Raw genomic sequence first — 25,712 nt, forward strand, 5'->3', positions numbered from 1 at the left:
GGGAGAATGATTTTTATTAGGGTAGCAGAAACTTCAAAATTTGCATCAGTCTAGTAGACACCCTGTATACGTTCGTCATTGTAAAGTGGTCCATAGGCCTGCAAATCGCTGCAGTTGATATAGGGCATGTCCATAGGCTGCTATCAACGCATGCAGGAGAATTTGTTACTAGTGGCTTTTCGTACTCATGTTGCGTACACAGCGAGCTCGATTTGGCGCACGGGGATCATTTTCACCCAATACCTTCAGGGCCGTTGGGGGACCACTTAGCGTCCACGTACGGACTTCAAATTTTTACCTGATTTTTTTCTCACCAAAACGAGCACTTTACAACGACGAACTTTTAACATTTCGCATTTTCGAAAAACAAGGGACGGCCTAGTGCACAGTCATATTTCTTCCGAATCTTTTCAAACTTTGGGAGGATGCTATTTGATATAATAAAAATCGTTCAAGCATAAGAGAGCTAAAATTTCAAAATTTGCATCACTCTAATGGGCCCATTCACAAATTTCATAACGCTGAAGGGGGTGGGTGGGTGTCCTCATAATGTTACAACACATACAAAATTTTAAAAAATTTCATTCAAAAAGCGTAACGAGGGGGTGGGTGGGTCTCAAAAATGGCCATTTTCGGCGTTATGAAAAATATGAACGAACCCCAGGTGTGCAGCACGAGATGTTAGATGGAGGAAATACCTCTTTGCGATGCATCAAAATATTCAAACGAAGAAAGGAAATCCCGTGGTTGCTACTACCTGTGCTGGAAAAGCAGGACAAATCTTAAAATATGAAAAATAAATCAGGACGCCTCAAAAGAAACTCAAAATCCGGACATGTCCTGCTAAATCAGGACGGATGGTAACCCTAACTGAGGAATGGGAAGGGATGGTTAATTGAACACCTACTTAAGAAAGATGCAGAGACCTCTACGACCTCTCATAGGTGTTACGGGATATTGTAGAATTTTAATGGGATGGGAAAGGCCATAGGATACGTTTGGCAGGCGTTCTGGAACCTATGAATAATATTTTGGCATTGGTTCATATTGGAACAAACTCACCGAATTCTGCTATTGAATCCTGTCTGCAATTCAACGTTCAATCGACCTTTCAAATAAAATGTTCTACACTCGGGGTGGTGTAAACGATTCTGATGGCTTGTGTACAGCAAAACGCGTGAATGGAAAAAAACTGAATGCGAAAAAAACAAAACCGCATGCTTGGGCATCTGAATCGCACTCATATCATTCCGATAGTCAAATTCGTCGAAAATAAAAATGGAATTCTGAAGCTGCCATGGGAAAGAGAGAGGTAATAAATTCAGGTACATTGAGAGCCTTTATTTCCTCTGAACAAACTTTTTCTATCTTTTTATTGAAACTGGTAATTTACGAGAAATTATTTATAGGCTGAGCAATTTTATTTTGTCGAGTCTAGTACACGACCTGTTGTCGAAATACGCGTATCTGCCAAAGGATACAAACTTTAGTGGAATTAAATGGTATATTACTAATTTCGATTTTCATTTATTTATAGGTACTAATTTCACTATACAACTCGAGAGTCAAAGCCTACAGTTTAGTGTAAATCAAAATATGTATATTCATGTAACTTTGCATCTATTATTTATATACAATACAGGCAATTATACGACACTGCAGATTGTTTAGTTTGTTTAATTTTGCTAGATTTCTGCACATGCGCATAAAGGTCAAATAGGTTCAAAACAGAATCGCGAACAAAATTATGTCAAATAGCTTAGCCTAAGGGAATTAGCACTAATAAGGAATGGATTCGGAAGGTGTAGATGCCATTGAAGAACATCGATTAACCATAGATGATTTCCCAAATGAGGTATGTTTTGAATGGCTTACTGTTGAATTGCAGATAATAAAATTCCGTTTCCAGGTCTTCGAGCGCATAATATCCTACTTGAATGCTGAAGACCGCAAAGTTGCATCACTGGTCAATTATCGATGGTCTCAGTTCTGCTTCTCCCGCATAGCCCTCGGCAAGGTGCAACTGGAACTTAATTGTGCCCAGCGCTCTCCTCGCGACTATTGGACGGTTTTGGAGAAAAGTTCTCGGTGCTATCGAAATGTGCTGCTCAAATTCGCTTCCGACGACGAAGGTTACCTGTTGAGGATCTTGGACAAGTTCAAACCGAGTTTGGAACGGGTCAGCATCGAGCAGGATGCCGACGCGCGATTGCTTCACACCGAAATCTCGTCCACCTACTTGTCTCGAATGTTGGAAGCACTGTGCAACGTAAAAGAGCTTACCATCAAGACCATCATTGAGCTCTCGGATTCGGTTGATGGGACGGAACTACCACGATTGGAACTAGTTGAAGCAGTCTGCTTGTACACGCATTGTATGGAAGGGGACTGGATCGACTGGGCGCGAATCTGTCCCAACGCCAAATATATTGGAGTGCCTTTGCAAGACGGTTGTAACGGATTTCCACGACTGGCTCATCATTTCTCCAACGATGTCGAACACCTGTCCATCGATGCACGTTTCGTCGAACGTGACTCACTCGACTTCATCCACGAAGACTTTCCACAACTCAAGAAGTTCCGATTCCTTTACCCCATCAGCAATTCTTCAGCAGCCCACGAAGTCAACTCATTCATCAGTCGTTGCTCGAACCTAACAGAAATAAGCCTGTTCATCAACAGTATATCCCAAGAAGTCCTACAAATCATCGCCGAGAGTTGCACCCAGTTGCAAGTCGTCAGCTTGGACACCAACGAAATTCCGCAATCTGCCTTCTCCATTCTGTCGAAGCTTCCCCTGCTGAGGCAACTGGTGCTACACAAGATGACCGTCGAACCGGCCATGATTACTTCGGCCTTGATTTTTCCAGCACTTTGCCGGTTAACGTGCCTTTCCATTCGGATCAACTGTCCGGATGCGTTCCATCAGGTGCACAAAAAGATGCCACTGTTGACCGAGCTGGAGCTGTTGGATCGCTTCCGGTTTGGAATAAGCAATTTCAACCAGAATGGCGTCGTTGCCGCCATTTGTACCCACATGAGGAACGTACGACGACTAGCCTTGGTCGACTGGGTAAGGTATACTTTTAACTTTTGGACATTTCTCAATCGGTAACGGAACTCTATTGCAGGCCATTCTAGATCTATCGATTTTCGGGCAGCTCAACATGCTGACGAATCTCACTGAGCTGAGACTGAAGTGCATCGGGCTTAACGCGAACAAGGCCATTCCCTGTTGTGCTGGAGTAAGGAAGCTGATCCTCGATGTCGACTCGGTATGTACCTTTTCATGTCATGTGCTCTCAGTTGCTTTCAGCAGCGTTTAAATGTGAAACATATTTTAGCGAAACTTGGGGCAAGTGTATCACCTTCTCTAGATTTGTCCAAAGCTCAACAAATTTAGTATCATGATGTTGGTTTTACATCTTCTCATAAGTACTGGGTCATTTAAATTGAAAAGAAATTATTAAAGTATTGTGCCAACCATATGGGGCTAGACAGCCACTGATTAAATATAAAGTTAAGCAACACCCTAAGTAACCATGGAGCATTATATAATTGCATATATAATGCAGCTGCATTGCCGTAAGCCTACCATTAAAGTAGTTTAAAAGTGGAAAAGGGCACATTTACAGTTAAATTAATGCAAAAAGGACGGTAAAGCAATGAAGCAACTTATAAAGTAATATTAATGCAGCAGTACAATTTATAAAGTGATGTTAGTGCATTGATATATTTCTCGTGTTGAGTATCATACAGGCGTATCTGCAGTGATCGATTTCTCTTCGTCAATTTTCTCTTTGTATTATTACACAAAATTCAATCGATTTTCGAAACATTTTACGATTCAGTGCGATTAAGGATGATGAATATTTTCTACTGAGTCAAAAAGAGTTAGCGTTAGTGTAGTTACGGTATACTTCGTAGATTGGATACTAGCAACATTCATGTTTCTTTTTAATAATCTCATCCTGACTACTTTCAAGAACAAGGCAGGGGAGTATACCTTGTTCAAATCATAAACAAGAATACTAAAAGCATGAATATCGCTATTCCCGGCCACGCCCATCTTTACCGTAACTTGGGATAGGGGAAGGAAATGTTGATGTAGCACTTACTTAATGAGAGGCCACCGACTCAGCGACACCCTCATAAGTGCTACGGAGTTGGAGGTTGGGGAAGGTATATTGTCAGGATTCGCCTAGAAAGCTGGCGATAGACCATAAATATTTGTTGTTTAAGCGTTTTCATATTAATCTTTTGAATGCCGGCAATCAAAAGAGAAAACAATAGCTTATTTATAGTATAAATAGTATTTCGCGAAATGCTTGTCGATTGTGCAGTAATATTTTTGCTCAAAAACCAGTAAAAAGCAAAACCGATCCCTCCAGGGTCATCGGATTGTATAAAATAACGATACGCGTAAAAAAAAATCACGCCTATTAAAAAACTGTACTGGGTGATTCTGTATTTTTAGATAATCAAAAAACGAAAGGAAGCGTGTTCGAACTAAACACCCTAGGATAACACAGTCGGTTTTTCTGCTCAAAATTATACGAAAAGCAGAATCGATCCCTCCAGGGTCATCGAACGGTTAAAAAGCATCCACAACCGATTGTTAGTTGCGTAACACCCACCCGGACAGAATGCGCAATCTGAACATAATTATCAAACTCCGAAAATAACATTTTCCGTTCAAGAAACGATCAGAAGTTCCACGACGCGGACAAAAACGATCCGGAAGGCTCACAAAAGAAAAAGTATCATACTGGAACAAACTCACCGGATTGATTCTCTAAATTTATGTGCTGCCTGTCACTTCCGGATGGTTCGGTGAACTTAGGGCAGCCAAAAACCAACAGTACTGAGGACACAAATCAAACAAATCACTTTTTCATTTTTCACTTTTCACTATTCCATTTCTGAATGTAAAAACTGTCCTGCTTGGGCTTCACGAAGCACTACCCAGCAAGACGCTCCAAAACAGGAAAAAAAAATCTCCGGCGACGAAAACATGCGCGAAACCGTGAGCTAAATCTATCGGACGACGCAAAACCGAACTGTCCTGCTTGGGTTTCACGAAGCACTACCCAGCAAGACGCTCCAAAACAGGAAATAAAAAATCTCCGGCGACGAAAACATGCGCGAAACTGTGAGCTAAATCTATCGGACGACGCAAAACCGAACTGTCCTCTTTCTACTGAGTCAAAAAGAGTGATCGAAAACAGTCGCCAGGCCAAGTGATTAGCTAAAGAGAAAATCGATGAAGATCGATCGCTGCAGTTACGCCCTTATGATACTGAACGCGCGATTTGTAATGTAGGGTTAATGCTTTATTGCTTGACAGCTCTTGAAATTTGTTGAATAAAAGCAATGTTGCATCAATGGTGTTGATGTGCAGTAGAATACGTGCAATGTTATAATGCTTGTGGTTGCTTGGGACGTTATATAGAACTTTCATCATGTTATTTTTATATTACTTCCAAAGCAGAGACTTATTGTAAATTTAGGACATATTTTTAAGTTCACCGTCATAGGGAGCTGCTTTATAACTAGGAATGTCGCATGTTAGATTACCTATCAATTAGCGAATTCAAAAGTGTCTAAAAAGCTAATTGTATAAAATTGTTATTTTTACCTTCATTTCATACAAAATAAACCATTCGCAGATGTCTGTTGATTGATTGTAATTACAAGATCAACATATTTTTTAGACTATTAGCTTCCTTTATTGCTGATATTCAATCGCAAGTGAAACTCGCGAACAAAATGACGAAGTTCATTCCAGCCAGCTCAAGGCGAAGTAGGCCGTCATTGAAATTTTTAAGCGTCGTTGATGATTGTTGCTTATTCATCTCACGATTTTGAATCAAAGAAAATCAGTTGGTTTTGCACTGACACAGCTGAAAAAGTATCAGCATACTTTCAGAGGATTGGAACATGATCAGATTTTGATGAACTTTCACAATTTGCTTTTCACTTCGATATATTTCCGAGAAAAAATATAGAGATGATCAAAACACGGTTCTTTTTTGTGTTACGCGGGGCAGAAATTTGTAGTGGGACTGATATGCGGTTACTTTTCATTATGGGACAATTTGACTTGCTGTTTTTTCCTAACAAATCATATTATGTTATGAGTGGATCTGAAATAGGAATTGAAAATTTGTTGAAAACTGAACTCAACACAATTTTGGGGGTCATGCACACATTACGTTACGCTCCGAGGGGGGAGGGGGTCAAGCCAAGCGTGACAAGCCTAACAAAAATTTCGGAGGACTCATACAAAAAACGTGACAAAGGGGGGGGGGTCAAAAAAGTTGAAATTTAGCGTGACATATTTACAATAGGGGCCATAGCCGTAGCGGTAAGCGCGTAGCTATTCAGCAAGACCAAGCTGAGGGTCGTGAGTTCGAATCCCACCAGTCGAGGATCTTTTCGGGTTGGAAATTTTCTCGACTTCCAAAGGCATAGAGTATATTCGTACCTGCCACACGATATACGCATGCAAAAATGGTCATAGGCATAGTAAGCTCTCAGTTAATAACTGTGGAAGTGCTAATTAGAACACTAAGCTGAGAAGCAGGCTCTGTCCCAGTGGGGACGTAACGCCAGAAAGAAGAAGATATTTACAATAGTTTGTGCAAAATATTCCAGACATTTCTGGAGGAATACCAGGATGAATTTATGAATGAAAGTCTATAGTGGAATCCTGGTAAAATTCCAATTTGTATACTTACAAGGAATGTCTAGAGAAATCTTTAAAGTTAATTTTTAGGAAAAGCGTCGAAAAATAAAGTGGAAAAACTTCCGATTTTATTTGGAAAATTAATTATTTGTATTCTTTTATTCCATCGCAAACCGAAATATTCAGAACTTCTTCTAGCTTAGAATGATCCAAACCGTTAAATAGTCCATTGCTTACCCAATAAATTGAACCTTGTCACGTTTTGCAGGAGATTGGATAGTCTCCATGGCATCACGTATCATAAAAACAACGAAAATGGTGTCATAGGGTTAGAGCTACTTGGGCACTTCCAAGGTTCACTTTGGCATGGGGGGTTTTTCTCGACCAAATTTGCAACAAGAAGCATTTCAACACGACGCATATTGTGTGAAAGTATGAGCTCAATAGCTTTAAAAAAAAACACTACCGAAGTGGATCAAAAGTGCCAAGAATAGGATCCGGCTCCCTATGGTAATTTTTGCGTGAAGTGTCCAACTAACTTCGTATTCTCAACATCCATTTTCCAGCTCAAATCTGCAGATACGATCCCTTTGACGAGCCGCCCAGCCCTAGCAGAGATTATCTCCGAAGGATTCCCTGGCCTCAAAAGCATCGAGCTACGCAAGCAACTGCTGGACAAAACCAAATGTTCTGAACAGGAAATTTTTGCCCTTCGTTCCATCATGACTGATTGTGCGTTCTATCGTCGAACGCGTCTTTCAATGTCGGATAAAGATTATGCCGCTTTGCTGTAGAGGTGCGTCATGAGGCCTTAGGACTTCCCTTATCGACGAGTTAAATCTTTTTTGGTGATAAAGCTTTTTGATTTTATTCTAAAAAATACTGTAACAGCTTTTCATTTCTCAGTTCTATGAGGTCTCTAAAGTTTGCTACCAGCCCTGTATACTCAAAACTACTTCCAGCTCATTTGCCGCTTAGAAAGAAGCTTCCCAAGCAGGTAGCGACTGAGAATCTTAAAAATATGAACTTTAGAGACGTCATGCCTGAAAAAAGGACCAATAGAGACAAAACATGAACCAAGAAAACTAAAAGATGCGAAACAGAGTTTAGGAAAGCAATAAGAGTTTTTATATGAATTTTACCGATAATCCGACCAGACATTTCTCTAAATAGATATAATTATATGACTTTTTTTAATTCCTCGTAACATTACTACAAGCATCACTGCTCATATTATTGTATACATCTAATTACAAAAATAACTAGAAATTTGTTCAACTTCATATAAGGTACCGCGGGGCAAGTGGGTATATGGGGTAAGTGAAAACAATTGATACATTTTACTGAATATGTGAATTAAAGTTTTAAACTCATGCGTAAACCTTCGATGCAATTGAGAACATTACGATAGGTAAGAAATTTCTGAGATTTTTCAGCCATTATTGCATAATAGAGCGAAAAATTGTTAACCTGTCAACTGTTAGTCCGTAACAAGTTGGCGGCGTACAATCTTATTTTAATATTTTCAGTGGAAAAAAGTTGCGGAAAATAATTTCCTGTACCACTTCTTAGTTGTACTCTGTGACAGTTTCAAACTGCAATAAAAAAGTTTTAGAATTAATTCGACGTAGACCTAAAAATAACTAAATTTAAACACCATCAATTTTCTTATCAGGTGGGGCAAGTGAAAAGTTTATCATTAGAGATTGAATTTGTGTTTTCTCTTTAAGTAGCCATAAGTAAACATGGTTCGCAATTATCATAGAAAAACATAACGTGCTGATAATTCAAGAAACACTATACTCAAGCGTTAAAAGCTATTAGAAATCATGGAACTTCTCTAAAATATGTTGCCAAACATTACAATATTAATATGTCGGCAGCCAATTAAAAGGAGACTTTGACTGAAAAGTTGCAATATTAGAGAACACACGGAAATCTCGTGGAATGTCTATGTAAAGCTAGTTCAAAACATAAAAATGGGGTATAGGTCTATCCACATAAAAAAGATTCTAAATACGTTATTGAAGGATTCCGTTTGATTTCTCCCGAAGAGTTATCCGGCGTCATATCCGACTTTCTCAAAAACAAATAACGGGGGGACGGACCTGGTGTAGTGGTTAGAACACACGCCTCTCACGCCGAGTACCTGGGATCGAATCCCATCTCCAAGATAGTCACTAAAAAAAAATTTTAGTGGCGACTTCCTTCGGAAGGGAAGTAAAACCGTTGGTCCCGAGATGAACTAGCCTAGGGCTAAAAATCTCGTTAATAAAGATAAAAAAAAAAAACAAATAACGAGCGGTGGAAATTCTACAAAGTAGAAATGCGATTGCTGTCCTATGTAAGAACTAACATTGGAAATGTTGAAGTTATAATGTTGTCGAATCATTTCAACTAACATAACTGAACAGAAGAAAATTCAAGTGAAAAGAACAACATTTGCTTTGTTTACATGTTACTTATGTTATTGTTCATTGGGAAGCATTAACAAATGTTAAAGCTAATAGAAATCGTGAATATAACTGTTTGTTTTTGAATTTATTGTTCAAAACGGTAAACTTTTCACTTGCCCCACTTTTGGGGCAAGTGAAAAGTAGAGACATTTTTCAAAAACTTTTTTTGTATTTTTTTTCTTCAATTTTTCATAAAAATCAATTTCAGCATGCTGCTTATATTTGGTGGGTGTCAAGCTAAAAAATATATACCACCTCATTTGTTCCAATTTAAAGTCTCTAGAATTTGAAGAATCTCAACTATGCGAATTCCATTACCCACTTGCCCCACGGTACCTTATTACAAACTTTTCAAGTTCATTGTAAATTCCTTCAGGAGTTCATTTAGTTATTCTCATATAGACTTCCAGAAGAATTTCTCTAAGATTTTCGCCCAAGATACTACATGCAGTCTTTAAGATATCTTCAAGCATTCATGCTGATTTTTTTTTCTTTAAAAACCCTTATATTTATTTCTAGATAATCCACCAAGAATTTGGTGTAATCCAGAAATTTATTTAGTAATTCTCGCAATAATTTTCCAAGGATTTCGTTCAAGATTTCTTGTAAGATCAACCAAATTTCCAAATTATATAATTTTAGCGATTCCTCCCAAGGTTCCTCATGTTGTTTGGTGTGCGCAAAGAATTCTAAAGAGAAATTCTATCAGGAATATCGCCAAGTAATTGTCAATGAAAATTCCTGTCCCAGTGAGGACGTAATCCTAAGATGAAGAACTGAATAAATTCCTGAAGCTTTTTCTTGGGAAATCTGGAGAATTTTTTGAAGATTTTTTGAATAATCGAGTAAAGATTGACCACCAGGATTGACTATAAAAATAGATTTTTAGACCTTCCATCAAAAATAGAGGCGTTTTAGAGACTTGCATTAACGATCAACGCTCCGTCATCGTAATCATCGTCATCATTGAAACTTCAAAAGCAGTTTTTAATTCAAAACAAAACATTATTCGATGAAAATGTGTTCAATGTGTTTCAGTTGGTGAATAGAATACAGTGAACGCATTTTCCTGTAAATTTTCTTGATTTTGAACGAAAAAACTGCTTTTGAAAATACCGAAATCAATGACGGATCCTGCCCCCTTAAAGTAGTGACCAAAATATAGAACTGCTACCAGCCCAAAGATACCCCGCCGAAAACAAGGACGTTCTCTATCGACACAATTAACCTTTTTTTTCACAAACTAAAGCTTTTGATTCACTTACAAGGAACGTAGCTTTTCAGAGCTCGTAATTGTCGTCATACTTCTCCTTGAAGTCCAACAATCGCTCGAGGCTCTCCTTGTAGTCCTCCAGTTCGAGTCCGCTCTCGGCAAAGCGTGAAATTTTAGCAATTTTGATACGATTCACTTCGCGATGCAGGCTGTCCAAACTGTCCGCCAAATCGCCGGATGACTGGATCGTCGCCAGCGTAGGAGTGGAAATTACTTCTGTAAAATTAGAGGAAAAATGTTTTGTTAGCCGGAGTGCTGCTGGATGAATCTCAAAATAGAGCGTTAATGATGAAAGGAATACCAATGCTTACAGAATTCCAAGCAAAATACCTGCCAGTCTTTACGCATTTGCAGATATTGCAATATATTCTTCAAATTACTGAAGGTTTTTTTCATTCTGAATCTTAGTAGTATATCTGGGTTAGTTCATGTAGGAGTTTATTTTACTAAATTATTGATAGGTATTACACTCTTGTTGCATACAGTATCGTCCAAACATCTAAGTCCCGCCTTCACGAGGTAATAAATTTCGACGTCAAACACGTGATGAATTTCAACAGCTAACAACATACATATAAAGGGTGAACACAAAATTATTGCGACACCGTAAATGTCATGCCAATTTTTCTTATAATGTTTAGAATCAAACCAAAATTTTAGGGTAGTTTTATACATATATTTACTTCAAAAATCAAAAGAAAAGTTAATGGATGGAGCCTTGAGCGTAAAATTGAAGGCTTTTTCGCATCAATGTCTTTACAGTGTCATCCGGTACCAGTTTCTCAGTTTTTTTTTTTTTCATTTTCTTAACATGTCCTTCTCGTCATTGACTGTCTTTTTTCTCTTCCGAAGTTCCCGCTTCATTATTGCCCAGTACTGCTCCACCGGGCGCAGCTCCGGACAGTTTGGCGGATTCATGTCCTTTGGAACAAAATGGACAGAATTGGCCTCATACCACTCCAGGACACTTTTAGAATAGTGGCATGATGCCAAATCTGGCCAAAATAGCGGAGCTTCGTCGTGCTGCTGCAAGAACGGCAAAAGGCGCTTCTCGAGGCACTCAGATTTGTAGATCTCGCCATTTACTGTGCCCTTTGTCACGAAAGGCTCACTCCTCAGTCCGCAAGAGCAGATGGCCTGCCAAATGAGATATTTGGAGGCGAACTTCGACATTTTCTTCTCCTTAAATTTGTCGTCCACAACGAACTTGCTCTTGCCGGTGAAAAACTCCAACCCTGGAATTTGCTTAAAATCGGCTTTTATATACGTTTCGTCGTCCATCACACAGCAGCCATATTTTGTCAGCATCTTCTCGTAGAGCTTCCGTGCTCAAGTTTTAGCCGTCGATTGTTGCCGCTCATCGCGGTTTGGGAAGTTCTGTACCATGCATCATTCTGATCGAAACAGGACTTGACGCAGCTATCAACTCTGTACAGCTGTACATCGCCGTTTTACCAGCTCCAGCATCAGCATTACCACTGGTGAATCGCTTGAACAGGTTTGCGTGTAGGCAACCAACGGATACTCCTGTGCGCAATTTACATTCCGCCAGACAAAAGCAAGGATGTCAACGTTTTGGATGAGCACATTGAATCGGTTCGTGAACTACGAAATTTAAGCTGTGGTAATGACTATCTACTGGTTTTTGGCGACTACAATCAGCCCGAATTATGCTGGAAGCGGTGTGGCGATGAGATTCGTCCCACTAATAGTGGTTCTATATCAGTGGCTAGTTCATCGCTAATTGATGGCATGGATTTCTGCAATCTTCATCAGATGAACATCGAGCACAACCACCTGAATCAGGCTCTCGATTTGATTTTCACCTCTTTGGAATTATCACCCGAAATAACATGCTCTGTCGCACCGCTTTAACCAACTGATCAGCATCATCCTCCATTGGAGCTTGACCTTATGCTACCTAATAGAGTCAATAATGTGCCCAGCGTCAGCAATGCAACTGGGGAATTGGATTTTACAAAGATCGATTTTGAGGCTCTCTCGCTTTTCCTGTGCGAAACTGTTTGGCATGTTCTTCTGGACGGGTTGACGGTCGACAATATGGCTGAGACATTCTGCTCCGTCATAGCTAATTCGTTGAACACAACTGTTCCAACTCGTCGCCCTGCGGTCTCTCCGGTATGGGGCACTCCACTTTTGAGAAACCTGAAACGACGTCGCAATGCTCTTCAACGTAGACTCCGTCGCCACCGATCGCTTGAAAATATACGCAGCTTTCATCGCGCCTGTGATGAGTATCGGGACTCAATTCGTCTCTTTACAAGTCATATGTGTTGCGAGTACAATCAAATCTTCAGCGAAATCCAAAACAGTTTTGGAACTACGTGAATTCCAAAAGGAAAAACTCGACCATTCAGATGAGTGTTTTCCTGAACGATACCGTTTCCTCGTCACCTTTGGAGAAATGTTAACTTTTTGCCGCCCACTTCTCATCTGAATTCGATGCGAAACCCGCATCCCCATCTGAGGTGGATTCTGCTGTATCAGATGTTCCTAGGGACCTTTTAGATCTGGATACTTTCCAAATTACGCCTGCCATGGTCTCGCTAGCTGCCAAAAAATTGAAATGCACCTTTTCACCTGGTCCGGACGGTATTCCTTCAGCCGTATATTGTCGATGCATGAGTGCTTTGGCTGAGCCACTATGCCGTATTTTCAATTCGACTTTCCCCGCGATTTGGAAACAGTCATTCTTGGTTCCGGAACATAAAAAGGGCGAGAAACGGGATGTAGTTAACTATAGAGGTATCACTAGCCTTTCTGCTGCATCGAAGTTATTCGAGATGATCGTGAGCGATGTTATATTGGCGCAAGCCAAAGGATATATTTCCATTGATCAGCATGGCTTCATGTCTGGACGCTCAGTGACGACGAACAATTGGAAAATGGTGCTCAAGTCGACGTGATTTATACTGATCTTAAAGCAGCGTTCGATACAATTAACCACGAAATTCTGCTGGCGAAAATATCCAAACTAGGCGCGTCGAATAATTACTCTCCTATTTAACCGGAAGAACGCTGCGAGTCAAGGTCGATTCCTGTATGTCGTCGAGCTTTACAAGTATGTCTGGAGTGCCGCAGGGCAGTAACCTGGGGCCACTCCTGTTTCTTTTATTTTTCAACGACGTGATGCTGCTTCTAGGGCATGGTTGCAGGCTTGCATAGGCTGACGATCTTAAGGTGAAGATGAATCGAAGCCAAAGTTCAAATTTTCAAGAGCACGGATCTGAAGAACCAAACATCCGTTTAAGCTGAAAACTTAATCGATTGATCACTAGCTGGTGGTGACCAATTGATTAGGTTTTCAGCTCTAACGGATGCTTGGTTCTCCAGATCCGTGCTCTTGAAAATTTGAGCTTTGGCTTCGATTCATCTTCACCTTAAGTTGTACTTTGTCGTACGCACAGTGGAAGACTGCGTTCGTCTGCAAGCCTTGTTGGATATGTTTGTTGATTGGTGTAGACGGAACCGTATGACGCTGAGTGTACCCAAATGTATAGTTGTGTCGTTCTATCGAATAACTCGACCGATTATGCACAATTATGTTGTAAATGACGTCGTTCTTAAGAGAGCCGATAGTTTTTGCGATTTGGGAGTCTTGCTGGACCACAAGCTCACGTTTAATCTGCATCGATCCAATGCAATTGCGAAAGCTAAACGTCAGCTGCGATTTATAGCAAAAATCTCCCGGGATTTCACTGATCCGCATTGTCTGAAAGCTCTTTATTGCTCACTCATACGACCTATTTTAGAGAGTGCTGCTGTAGTGTGGACCCCTTATCAACTATCGTGGAGCTTGAGATTAGAAAGCGTGCAACGGAAGTTTATCCGACTAGCACTGCGGAATCTTCCTTGGCGTGATCCGCTGAATCTGCCGCCATATCCGGATCGCTGTAGGCTGCTTGATTTGGATACGCTGGATCGTCGACGCAGAACCTAACAAGTTCCTTTTATAGCCAAACTCATGAACGGCGAAGTTGACTGCTCCCGATTGCTCTCGATGCTGAATTTCCGTGTCGCTCCAAGGGTTCTACGTGGCGGCGCCCTTCTGCAGCAAAGATTTCATCGTACTGCTTTTGGAAGTAACGAGCCTTTTACGTCGATAATCCGTTTATTTTCTATGTTTGAAGATCTCTATGACTTCGATGGTTCGTCCCACCAATTCGTTTCGCGTGTGAGGAGCTCGGACCTAATATAAAATTAATTTCAATTCATGTAGACAAAAGTCAGATGGATAATATACAAATATACAAATGTATGTAGTCCAGCTCTCTTCTTTGCATTCTGGACGTAGCTCTGAGTATCGTGAGTTTCTGGGGAAGAATGTACAAAGAATGAGAGCGAATGATACGAAAGGAACGACGTATGTCGCGCAACAGGGAGTGAACCGCTCTTTTTTCCGTTTGCTCGCTTTAGTTCGCTCTTCCTCTGTGAGCCGCTGAGCCACTGAACCGTTAAAAAGATCCGGTTCACTAAAATGAGTGATTCGGATCGGATCCGTTCTCTGAAATGAGCCGTTTTGCCCATCTCTAAAACAATACACATCAATGAGAAAGTGTGCAAAATTTGGTTGATTTTTACCCAATGGTAGAAAAGTTATGCCCTGTTGAATGTGTCTTTTTTTTTGTCGGTAGCGATAGGGGTAGTACTGGCACTCTTAATCTGCCCTAAGCTCCTTCCCAGCATTTGCTTTTATAAGCCTCTATTGCGTTCATCACACAGACGTTCCTAAGCAATGTTGCTCAAATGGTCACTGTGTACGCTAGCAGCAATCAGCCCTTGCCGTAGTTTTGCAGTCTATTAGTTCCGACTACTATCAAACTATGATAAGGCCTGAAATGCTACTAGAGTGGTTAAAGTGAAGAACGAAATAGTTTTATTAAAAGGTCCTCATTCCCCATTTCATTTCATCACTCACTATCGTCACTTTTATTTTCAACACTATCACGTATATCACTGATTATCACTCATCAACTTTCGTAATACACTTCAGATATACTTTCTATTATATCACTTTTCACATCACACCATTTTCATATAATTCTGTTAGCATTACCATCTGGTAGCATTACTAAGTAATTTAAAAATATTCAATTTAAATGTATCATTATTTTTGTAGCTGTAGAGTCATTACTATTCAAACTACGATTTAGCACTATGATCAAGAAAGTTACATTAAAAAAAATCACTTCGATCCATTCTTCTGCACTCGCTGTCATTATGTATTAGCACTTTTATCATGCACGTTTGAAGAACTACGCAATAAAGTTTATATTCAGAAAAATGATTGCACAATGTATTATGGCCATTATTAAATTAGTAGAGTTCACATAATAATTATTATATTTTTAACAAAACTATCAGAATCACTTCAGGGGGCCCAGATAGCCGTAGCGGTAAACGCGCAGCTATTCAGCAAGACCAAGCTGAGGGTCGTGGGTTCGAATCCCACCAGTCGAGGATCTTTTCGGGTTGGAAATTTTCTCGACTTCCCAGGACATAGAGTATCTTCGTACCTGCCACACGAATACACATGCAAAAATGGTCATTGGCATTGTAAGCTCTCAGTTAATAACTGTGGAAGTGCTCTAAGAACACTAAGCTGAGAAGCAGGCTTTGTCCCAGTGGGGACGTAACGCCAGAAAGAAGAATCAGAATCACTTCCACCTTAATTTTCAAATTTTCATCACTATAGATTTAATTATAAAATCACTATTAACACCTTCACAATCACTAAATTTAATAACGACGAGTGTAACGCACAGTTCCACCAAACACCCATTCTTATGTTGCATTATAAAACGATTGATCACACGTTGGCTTCGAAACTTAACCACCATTGCTGATTAGTACAAAGGATGCTACAGCTCGTGTAAACGAATTGAAACATCAAACAACCAGCACTGGTTTATAAGTAACTAATGAGCCCTGGCGGACCCTCCGTTCGAAGAGGACCTGATAATATGCCGAAACATATTAACAGATCCTCCGCCTGAATGCAGCCGTTTCATGATAAATCATGAACCGTTGGAGGTGTGCCAAAGTATTGGGAAGGTGATATGTTTCACAGACGGGTATTATTATGGTGCACCTTCTACTACTGTTTTATTTGGCTGAATACATTTTTATTTATAATTGATTCAAATAGTTTTGGAATGGATGAAATAATAGCAATTCCACGATAATTTCGAACATCAGATTTTTTTACCAGACTTGTAAATGGGTATGAGATACGATCTTTTCCATTCTTTTGGAAATCTGCTCATTTCAAGTGACTTGTTGAATAGCCAAAATAATGGTGCTGTAAATTCATTAGCTAAGTTTTTCAGTAAAATAGGTGGGATTCCATCTGGCCCTGATCCTTTGGTGGAATCTAAATTCTTCAGTCCTGTTACAGGACATTTTAACAGGACTGAAGAATTTAGATTCCACCAAAGGATCAGGGCCAGATGGAATCCCACCTATTTTACTGAAAAACTTAGCTAATGAATTTACAGCACCATTATTTTGGCTATTCAACAAGTCACTTGAAATGAGCAGATTTCCAAAAGAATGGAAAAGATCGTATCTCATACCCATTTACAAGTCTGGTAAAAAATCTGATGTTCGAAATTATCGTGGAATTGCTATTATTTCATCCATTCCAAAACTATTTGAATCAATTATAAATAAAAATGTGTTCAGCCAAATAAAACATAGAATAACGAATACACAACACGGTTTCTATAAAAGTCGTTCTACTACAACAAACCTTTTGGAATTTGTAAATTACACTTTGAATGCAATGGATAGAGGTAACCACGTCGAAGCTCTTTACACCGATTTTAGTAAGGCATTTGATAGACTAGACATTCCTATGTTGATTTTCAAGCTCAATAAAATGGGAATTGCGATGAGACTCCTCAACTGGATTGAATCTTATTTAACAGATCGCCAACAAATAGTTAGATTTGAGGGAAAAATGTCTAAACCTGTTCACGTTACATCAGGAGTTCCCCAAGGTTCGCATTTAGGCCCATTGTTATTTATATTATTTGTTAACGATATTTCATATGTGCTTAAACATCTTAAAATTCTGATTTATGCCGACGATATGAAACTTTATATGGAAATCAATAGCAACAAAGATAGCGACATTTATCTGAATGAAATAAGTATATTTGATAAATGGTGTAGCAAAAGCTTACTTCAATTAAACGTCAAAAAATGTAATTTAATCACATATAGCAGAAAACGGAATACACCACAGATTACTGTCTCTTTAGGAAATCAAATTGTTCAAAAGTGCGATAAGATTAGAGATTTAGGTGTCATATTAGATTCTAAACTTACCTTTACTGATCATTATAATACGATTATTCATAAAGCAACCAATATGTTGAGCTTTATTAAGCGTTTTAGCTACAATTTTCGGGATCCATATACGATTAAAACCTTGTACATTGCTTATGTAAGATCAGTTTTAGAATATTGTAGTATTGTGTGGTCCCCACATATGAAAACACATGAGGATAGAATCGAATCAGTACAGAAGCAATTTCTTTTATATGCCTTACGCAAATTAGGCTGGACAACGTTTCCACTGCCATCATACGAGGCTCGATGCATGCTTATCGATATTCAAACCTTAAATGAGCGTCGCGAAATAGCCATGATTTCATTTATCAATGATATTGTATCGCAGCGTATTGATTCCACCAATCTTTTATCATGTTTGAATTTCTACACGCCCGCTAGACAGTTAAGAAATCGGAATTTGTTTGCATCAAATAATCATCGAACTAACTATGCAAAATTCGGCCCAATGAATCGAATGATGTCTCTTTATAATCAGCATTGCACAGAAATTGATCTGACCATGTCGCGAACAAAGCTAAGACAATATTTTAATTCCTTAAGATATAATACAACATAGAATTAAGCAAATGTGTAGTCTACTATTGATTGACGAAATAAATAAAACTTTGGCACCGTCAAACCCTGTGATCGTGGCCAGGGAGAAAAGTTATGCCCTGTTGAATGTGTCGCAATAATTTCGTGTTCGCCCTTTAGCAGTTATTACTGAAACTTATTTGAAACCTGGATGCAAGAAACTCAAAAGAGATCCAAACTTTTTTGTTTATCTTAATGATCGACTTGATGGGGCATGTGGAGGAGTTGCAATCATCATTCATAGGCGTATAAAACATCAAATTTTTTCGTCGTTTGAAACTAAAGTGTTTGAAACTTTAGGTGTTTCTGTTGAAACTCAGCTTGGTAAATCTATTTTCATAGCTGCCTATTCGCCTTTTCAATGCTCTGGACAGCAAGTTAGTTTGCTCCTAACTAACTTGCAAAAATTGATTCGCAATAAGTCTAATTTGTTTGTCATTGGTGACTTTAATGCCAAACATCGCTCATGGAATAATTCGCAAAGTAAATCCAATGGTTGAATTTTATTTGATGAGTGCTCTTCAGGATATTTCTCAATTCAGTACACTGATAGCCCTACATGTTTTCCTCTTCTAGAAACTCTTCTACGATTCATTTGGTCTTAACCAACTTTAGTCACCTTTGTAGCCAACTGGTTATTCATGCTGATTTTGTTTCTGATCATGTTCCTGTTACATTTCAAATATCCCATGAAGCGATATTTAAACCTATAAGCACCACTTTCATTTTTTACGAGCTGACTGGAATACATGTGAAACATACATCGTTAGTAATCTTGATGTTAACATTTCTTTGCAAACAAAACATGATAATGCCAATCCTCTCGAAACATTAACAAATTCCATTGTTTAAGCAAAGAGCAAATATGAAGTAACATTCTAATCCGTGATTACAGATGATGATCTTAAACTCTCTTGATCCGTCTTAAAAACTTGAGAAGAAGGCCATTTCAACGCACTCACGATCCAGCTATGACAGAGGTTCCCAAACTTTTTATGTTCGTGGCGCCCTTGACAATTTTCTGGGAATGGCGCGGCGCACCAGTATGAAAAAAGCGGAAGTTAAACATTTTAATTATTTATAAATTTAAGCTATTTTGAATTCTTTTGCATTTCATTGTTTTAAGTATTATTACAAGAACAACATCACAATAACTTAGAGGTAAGAAGTATAACTGAAAACAGAATTTCTATATGATGGCTAGCTTGCTTTCTCAGGCTGATTTGACAGAATTAGAGAGATATTTTAAATCACAGAACAAATTAAAATTTTAATATTGAGCTTTGAATAATATCTTGATATTAAGCCTAGAATTTAGTCTCACATATAAAGGATGAAATGCAAAAAAAATAAAAATAAACGTAAAGCTTCTGTGTTTTATAAGGGAATATTCCACTTTTAAGGTGAAGATGCATCGAAGTAAAGCTAGAAATTTTCCAGAAAATCAGACATAAATTGAATTTGATTATTTGATCGATTGGTTCCACCAGCGAGTGATCAATCGAACATGTTTTCAGCTTAAACGGATATCTTGATGTCCAGTTTTGTGCTCCTGGAAATTAGAGGTATGGCTTCGATTAATCTTCACTTTAAACATTATTAACAACATTAAATTAAGTTTAAATTTATGTTTCAATAAACTAAACGTCGTTTTCATACCCACATTTCATATTTTTTTTCAAGAAGAAATCATTTTTATTTATTTTTTGTACAACTTTTTAACATGCAGTTCAATTTTTATTTGGATTATTGAAAATCGAAAAGGTGAAATAACATTTCATTTAACCCTTCAATACCCAAATTTTTATTTTCGATCTTAATATCATTTTCAGTTACCTAAAATCGTTTTAAACACGTTTGGGCAATGATTTATTTTTATTCAAAAATCAATGAATTTTGGTTTTTGATTTTTATTATTTTTATTTTTGAACATCACTACCCTTTTTAATTTTTTCTTGAAGCGTCTTCTAGTTACTGATTTTCAGCAATAATAAAAATTCAAGTTTTTACGGTACTTTTAAAAATATTAATTTTTTTTCTGGCATTTTTATTTTTCGTGTAATTAACGAAAAAAAAGGTTTGAAATTATTTTAATACATTTGGCTCTTCTTCTGTGATAGTTTTGATTTAAACATTATTAACAACATTAAATTTAGTTTCAATTTATGTTTCAATAAACTAAACGTCGTTTTCATACCCACATTTCATATTTTATTAAGAAGAAATCATTTTTTTTTTGTACAACTTTTAATTTTTTTTATTTATTGTCGTCAATCATGTTTGTAGACCGTTACATAGAATTTCCATAATTAACGAAAAAACAGGTTTGAAATTATTTTAATACGATCAAGCTCTTCTTCTGTGATAGGTTTGTCGTAGAAAAATAAAAAAGGTACGATTTTTTATAATACACGTTAAATGCACCTCAGGCATTTATAGGTCCCGGCAAACTTCGTCTTGGTCTAGGTCTAGGTCTGTGATCCTCAGACCTGACGGAAATGCATTGTTCCAGAAACCAACTTGAGGAAGAAAAATGATATGTCGTCGACATTCGAAAAAAAATGATGATTCAACATTACAAAATTAAATCTACTATCCTTCTTTCTTGTACTGCTTAGAAATATAAAAGGGTTTTTTTCAAAGCAAATAAGGAAGACAATACTATCAGAAAAATGATCGAAATGTTCAATAAGAGTCAATGAGTAAAACTATGTAGGGGTCAGTACCGATGTCATCACATAATTTGAATGCTAGGTACATTTGCACCTGATTTATTATCTTTACAATTGTTTTAACAATTTTTGATATCTAAAATATTGAGCACGTATTAGCTTATGAGCTTATTTCAAGTTTGGTAGGGATCAACTCGCGGCGCCCCTAGAAAAGTTCTACGGCGCACCAGGGCGCCGCGGCGCACAGTTTGGGAAGTACTGAGCTATGACAATTACATGGCAGGATCTTTAAAAATAAAATAATAAAAACGTTTTACTTAATCAAAAAAAAAATCTCAATTGGGCCTATTAGTAACTTTTTTTTTTAAATTTTAGATGATTTCCATAAGGGCTCTAATTAAAAAAAAAAATACTTATGATTTCGAAAGCATTCTCAATCAAGTGAAAATTTTGGGGGACTAATTTGGAACAAGTGAGAACTATTTTAAAGAAATTCAAAAATATGAAAGCCCCTGGCGATGATGGAATTTTCTACATCCTCTTCAAGAAACTTCCAGAAAATAGCTTATCATTCTTGGTTGATATATTTAACAAATGTTTTCAGTTGGCATATTTTCCTGACAAATGGAAAAATGCCAATATTGTATTAATTTTAAATCATGCAGAAGTTTCCAGCTATCGTCTAATTAGCTTACTTTCCTGCATCAGTAAACTCTTTGAAAAGGTAGTTTTGAACAGAACGAAAATTTAATTTACATCAATGAATAGTTCGGATTTCACCATGGACATTCGACCACACATCAACTCTTACGCGTAACAAATTTTATTCTTTCCATCAAATCTGAAGGCTATTCTCCTTCTCATAGAAAAAATAATCGAGTGTTTGGCGTGAAGGCTTGGTGGTAAAAAAATACTTTTATTTACCAATATACATTGTTACAATAATTCAAAGTTATCTTTCAAATTGTACACTTCATGTTAATTATCAGAACTCCAAGTCTGAAAGGCTTCCTGTAAGAGCTAATGTTATTCAAGACAGCATTTTGATACAGGTGTCTCCGCCAAAGGACGAAGCAAGCGTACATTCGCCTAAATATTCTTCCACCCATGTCTCAAAAGCTATATTTCATAAAACAGTAACGGGAAAATTTCAAGGAATCCTTCAAGATATTCCTCAAGCTTTTTTTCTTAAGAATTCCTTGTCACTGAATATGCGAGTTGTCTGGTTCTTCTAGGGATTATTCCAAAGAAATCCTGACAAAATTTCGTTTGTCTTTTAACAGGAATTTTCTAAGCTCTCATGGGAACCATCTACTTATTCTATCAAACCTTTTTTTCCATAAGGTTAACGTAACAAAATCCTAGATATTTTTGGCAACTGAAAATTTCTATTATATGCCAAAAACGGAATCCCACTGTTTTGCTAAGTTTGTAGATGTTTACCCAATGATTGATTAGATGTTAAACCTATGGTTAAAATTAGGATTACTGAATAAAATTAGTCATATGTATGATGATGATGATTAATGATTAAATCTTAAAATTTCGTGATTGTGATTGATGGTTTTGATTAATCATAATCATCCATCACCATTAATTGTATGATTGATCATTACCGCTCCCACACAAACTTACTTTGTTTGACGCCGAGGTCGAAGTCGTGCAGGAAACCATCGAAGCCCACGCGCGATTGCAGCACTTCGTTGGGATAGGGCGTCCGCAAGTCCATCGGGGCACCGCAAGCCGTCACGTGCGACATGCTTGCATGCAGTTGGCACTGGTAGTAGAACTGCACCATTTCGCTCACCGAATCGCACCGATAGGCCGCCATGCGCTGCTGCCTTTGGGCCGATTTGGCCGTCGGAGGTCGCTTCAGCTTGTTCCGGGGAATCCCGCGGACCGAAACCGACTGGAAGAGATACTTGTTCCCAACTGAGACGTTCGGGGTCAACTGAGTGTGGAGGTTTTGTTGGTGCTTGTCGAGGAAATCGATCAGGTCTTCGGAGCTGGTCATCCCGAAAGGCAAAGCCAGGCCAGCGGCTGCCATTTTGCGTCCGTAGGGGCTAATATCCGCGCACAAGCTAGGAAGGTAGTTTCCTTGTGAGGGATTCTTCATGCGATACCGTAGTGATACAGTGTCCAAGAATGTTGCCAACAAAGCCGACGTCTGGTACAAGTTTGATTCTTCATAGCACACAAGAGGGAAAGATCGAGGTTGATCCAGGTTTCGCCAGCAGCGACCCATGGTGGACAAGGGCACAAACAGCGAACAGGATTCTATAAGATTGGAGAAGCAAAGCGCCGTATTGACCACTCGAATCGATGTAGTCATCGTCTCATCGGCGTTCTTGAAATTCAACATCCTGGGAGGTATCAGCGGGAACACCAAACTAGCCTTTCCGTACTCATCCTGCAGGTGTTCCAGGCATTTCACTCCCAAGCCGGCAAATCCGTCCACACAATCGAACAGCGTCTGGAATCCTTGGCACCCGTCGCATTCCTCCACATATTGCCGCACCTTGTCCGTTATTTCATCCTGGAAGTCGCAGTTCCTCCACAGCTCCATCCCATTGGTTATCGTGTCGAACAGATTCTCTTCCTTGGAATGGCTATACTCATTCACCATGTTAATACTTCTCGGATGAAACCTCGAATAGCTGAAATCGATCCAATCCTGAACCGTGTCCTTAAAGTTATAATCCTTCTCCTTCTCCTCCTCGTCACCACCCTCATCCTTCGCACCTTCCCCCAAATCGCGTTGGTACTCACTTTTGCCCACTGGGTCCTTCTTGATCACTTCCACCTTACCGGAATCCCATCCAATCCCAGCCACAAGCTCTTCCTCATCGATTGTCCGCTGCTGATAAAGTTCCCCCTCTTCTGGCATAAACTTCAGCGTTCCCTTGAGATCCACCAGCAGCAGTCGCGGGGTGTAGGTCGTCTGGCGGGTTAGCGTCCGGCCCTCCCGATATAGGACATCGTGATCGACCTCGGACGGATCCGCGTTCGGATCGTAGTTGAAGGAAGCTTCCTGGATGTTCCACCAGTGGGTGCCGACGTAGTTTGCGTAATTGCCGAGCTGAAGCGTTAGGATTTCGCGGGCCATTGTCTGAACGCGCACTTACGATGAAAATGTAGTTTAAACTTTAACTTTATCACATTAAAGAAAATATGGACCGGCTGAATCGTTTTTCATATTTCGTTTTGGTAATCGAACTGTAAACAAATGCACGCTCTCCACGAGTCCCCAGGGTTGAATCTCTGGGGGTGATCCGTATTCACTGTGCACGGTGGTTTGCGAATACCTTTTAATGGGTAAAAAATACCCTTTATCGATTAGCAATCATTTCTGGTCATAAAATGAGGGAGTTTTATAATCATCGCATTCAGAGTGAAAAATTGGGGTGGGTAATGTCAATCAGAGTGGATTTAAATAAGAGTGGCGTCAATGTCAAAATTGGAACAGCGGCGAACTGTCATTTCCATACAAATCCGCGTTCCAATCGAGCAGGAGACCTGTCAAATCTGGAACAAGGCGTCACTCTTGTTTACAGGCACTCTAATGTCAATGTGATGGATTTTACTGAGGTGGCGCAGATGATTGATGCGTCCCACTAGTTCTCTCTTTCATTCTCCCGCTGTTATTATGCAGCGCAAATAGTGACGTCACTATTTGCGCTGCATAAGAACAACGGGAGAATAAAAGAGAGGACTAGTGGCACACATAAATCATCTGCGCCACCTTAGTAAAATCCATCACATTGGGGTAATGGGCCGTATGAATCAAATGTAGTAAAGTTGAGTTTACTACATTCTCGGTATTAAACGCTATATGTGGAACACGAGTGGAACATGTTTGTGTCATTTTCCTTTCTACACCTTTCGAACATACTACTAACAACGCATTGCTATGAATAAAGGTAGCATTTACTACAAAGCTACTGGTAGTTAGCTTCAGATGTTGCTACACATGCTTTGAAATTGCAGAATTGAATGGAATAATTTACTTTTGAGTAAAAATCATGAGAAAACGATATGAGTTTTGATATTTCGGAAGGTATTTTGAGTTTTGTTTAGGAATTCTGAGGTTACGAAAACATTCGCCCCGCCAATGCTGAGACTCAAAACAGAACTCCAGCTACATGTAATCAGTCAAATTTTTCAATGGTTTAGACAAAATTACAACTTTAATTTCTATAGTAACTTCATTGATGATTTTATTATTATTATTAAATTAGTTTTCTTCTGCAAATTGTGTTTTAAATTTATTTTTGTTTTTAAAACTGTTTAATGCCATACGAATGTATAAACCCTCTTTCATGAAGTGATAGGTCACTGATCAGCCCAACAAATGTTATGATTAACATGTCTTTGCAAAAAACTTCTATAATTGGCTGGATGGCGTCATATCTACTTCATATTTAATTTATGACCTGTAAGAAATAAAAATTATGTTGAATAACTGTTTACCATTATTTAAGAGGAAAATACCCGGATAAAAACGTATCATTCAGTGAATGGAATAAACCATTAATGTACAATATAACGTATTGGATACAATACAGCGTATTGTAATTGAATGTCGAAGCAATATTATTCATGTTTGGATATACAATTCAAAAACAATATAATATATTGTAACAGAACATTGTATTGTTTTTAATTGGTTT

The 25,712-nt window shown here is 38.6% G+C and overlaps 2 protein-coding genes across 2 annotated transcripts; one reads left to right on the forward strand and one right to left on the reverse strand.

Annotated features, from left to right (window-relative positions):
- The first annotated feature begins 634 nt into the window (after nucleotides 1–634).
- LOC110675527 lies at nucleotides 635–7,806 on the forward strand. Its single transcript, XM_021840825.1, has 5 exons — nucleotides 635–1,312; nucleotides 1,538–1,855; nucleotides 1,910–3,073; nucleotides 3,132–3,275; nucleotides 7,255–7,806. The coding sequence occupies exons 2-5, from the start codon at nucleotides 1,790–1,792 to the stop codon at nucleotides 7,480–7,482; spliced, it is 1,602 nt and encodes a 533-aa protein (XP_021696517.1). The 5' UTR covers nucleotides 635–1,312; nucleotides 1,538–1,789; the 3' UTR covers nucleotides 7,483–7,806.
- Nucleotides 7,807–10,351: 2,545 nt separating this feature from the next.
- LOC5571307 (protein misato) lies at nucleotides 10,352–24,304 on the reverse strand. The gene is made up of 2 exons (XM_001653572.2): nucleotides 22,678–24,304; nucleotides 10,352–10,633 (listed from the first exon to the last, which is right to left on the reverse strand). The coding sequence occupies exons 1-2, from the start codon at nucleotides 24,146–24,148 to the stop codon at nucleotides 10,425–10,427; spliced, it is 1,680 nt and encodes a 559-aa protein (XP_001653622.2). The 5' UTR covers nucleotides 24,149–24,304; the 3' UTR covers nucleotides 10,352–10,424.
- Between the last annotated feature and the right edge of the window lie 1,408 nt (nucleotides 24,305–25,712).

This window comes from Aedes aegypti, chromosome 1 (genome assembly GCF_002204515.2).
Source record: "Aedes aegypti strain LVP_AGWG chromosome 1, AaegL5.0 Primary Assembly, whole genome shotgun sequence".
Classification (NCBI taxonomy): Eukaryota; Metazoa; Arthropoda; class Insecta; order Diptera; family Culicidae; genus Aedes; species Aedes aegypti.

Coding starts and splice junctions, on each gene's coding strand:
- LOC110675527 (XM_021840825.1), top strand. CDS start 1,790: ATGGATTCGGAAGGTGTAGATGCCATTGAAGAACATCGATTAACCATA. Junction 3,074..3,131: donor GACTAGCCTTGGTCGACTGG/GTAAGGTATACT, acceptor ACTCTATTGCAG/GCCATTCTAGATCTATCGAT. Junction 3,276..7,254: donor TGATCCTCGATGTCGACTCG/GTATGTACCTTT, acceptor TCCATTTTCCAG/CTCAAATCTGCAGATACGAT.
- LOC5571307 (XM_001653572.2), bottom strand. CDS start 24,148: ATGGCCCGCGAAATCCTAACGCTTCAGCTCGGCAATTACGCAAACTAC. Junction 10,634..22,677: donor CGACCTCGGCGTCAAACAAA/GTAAGTTTGTGT, acceptor CTAATTTTACAG/AAGTAATTTCCACTCCTACG.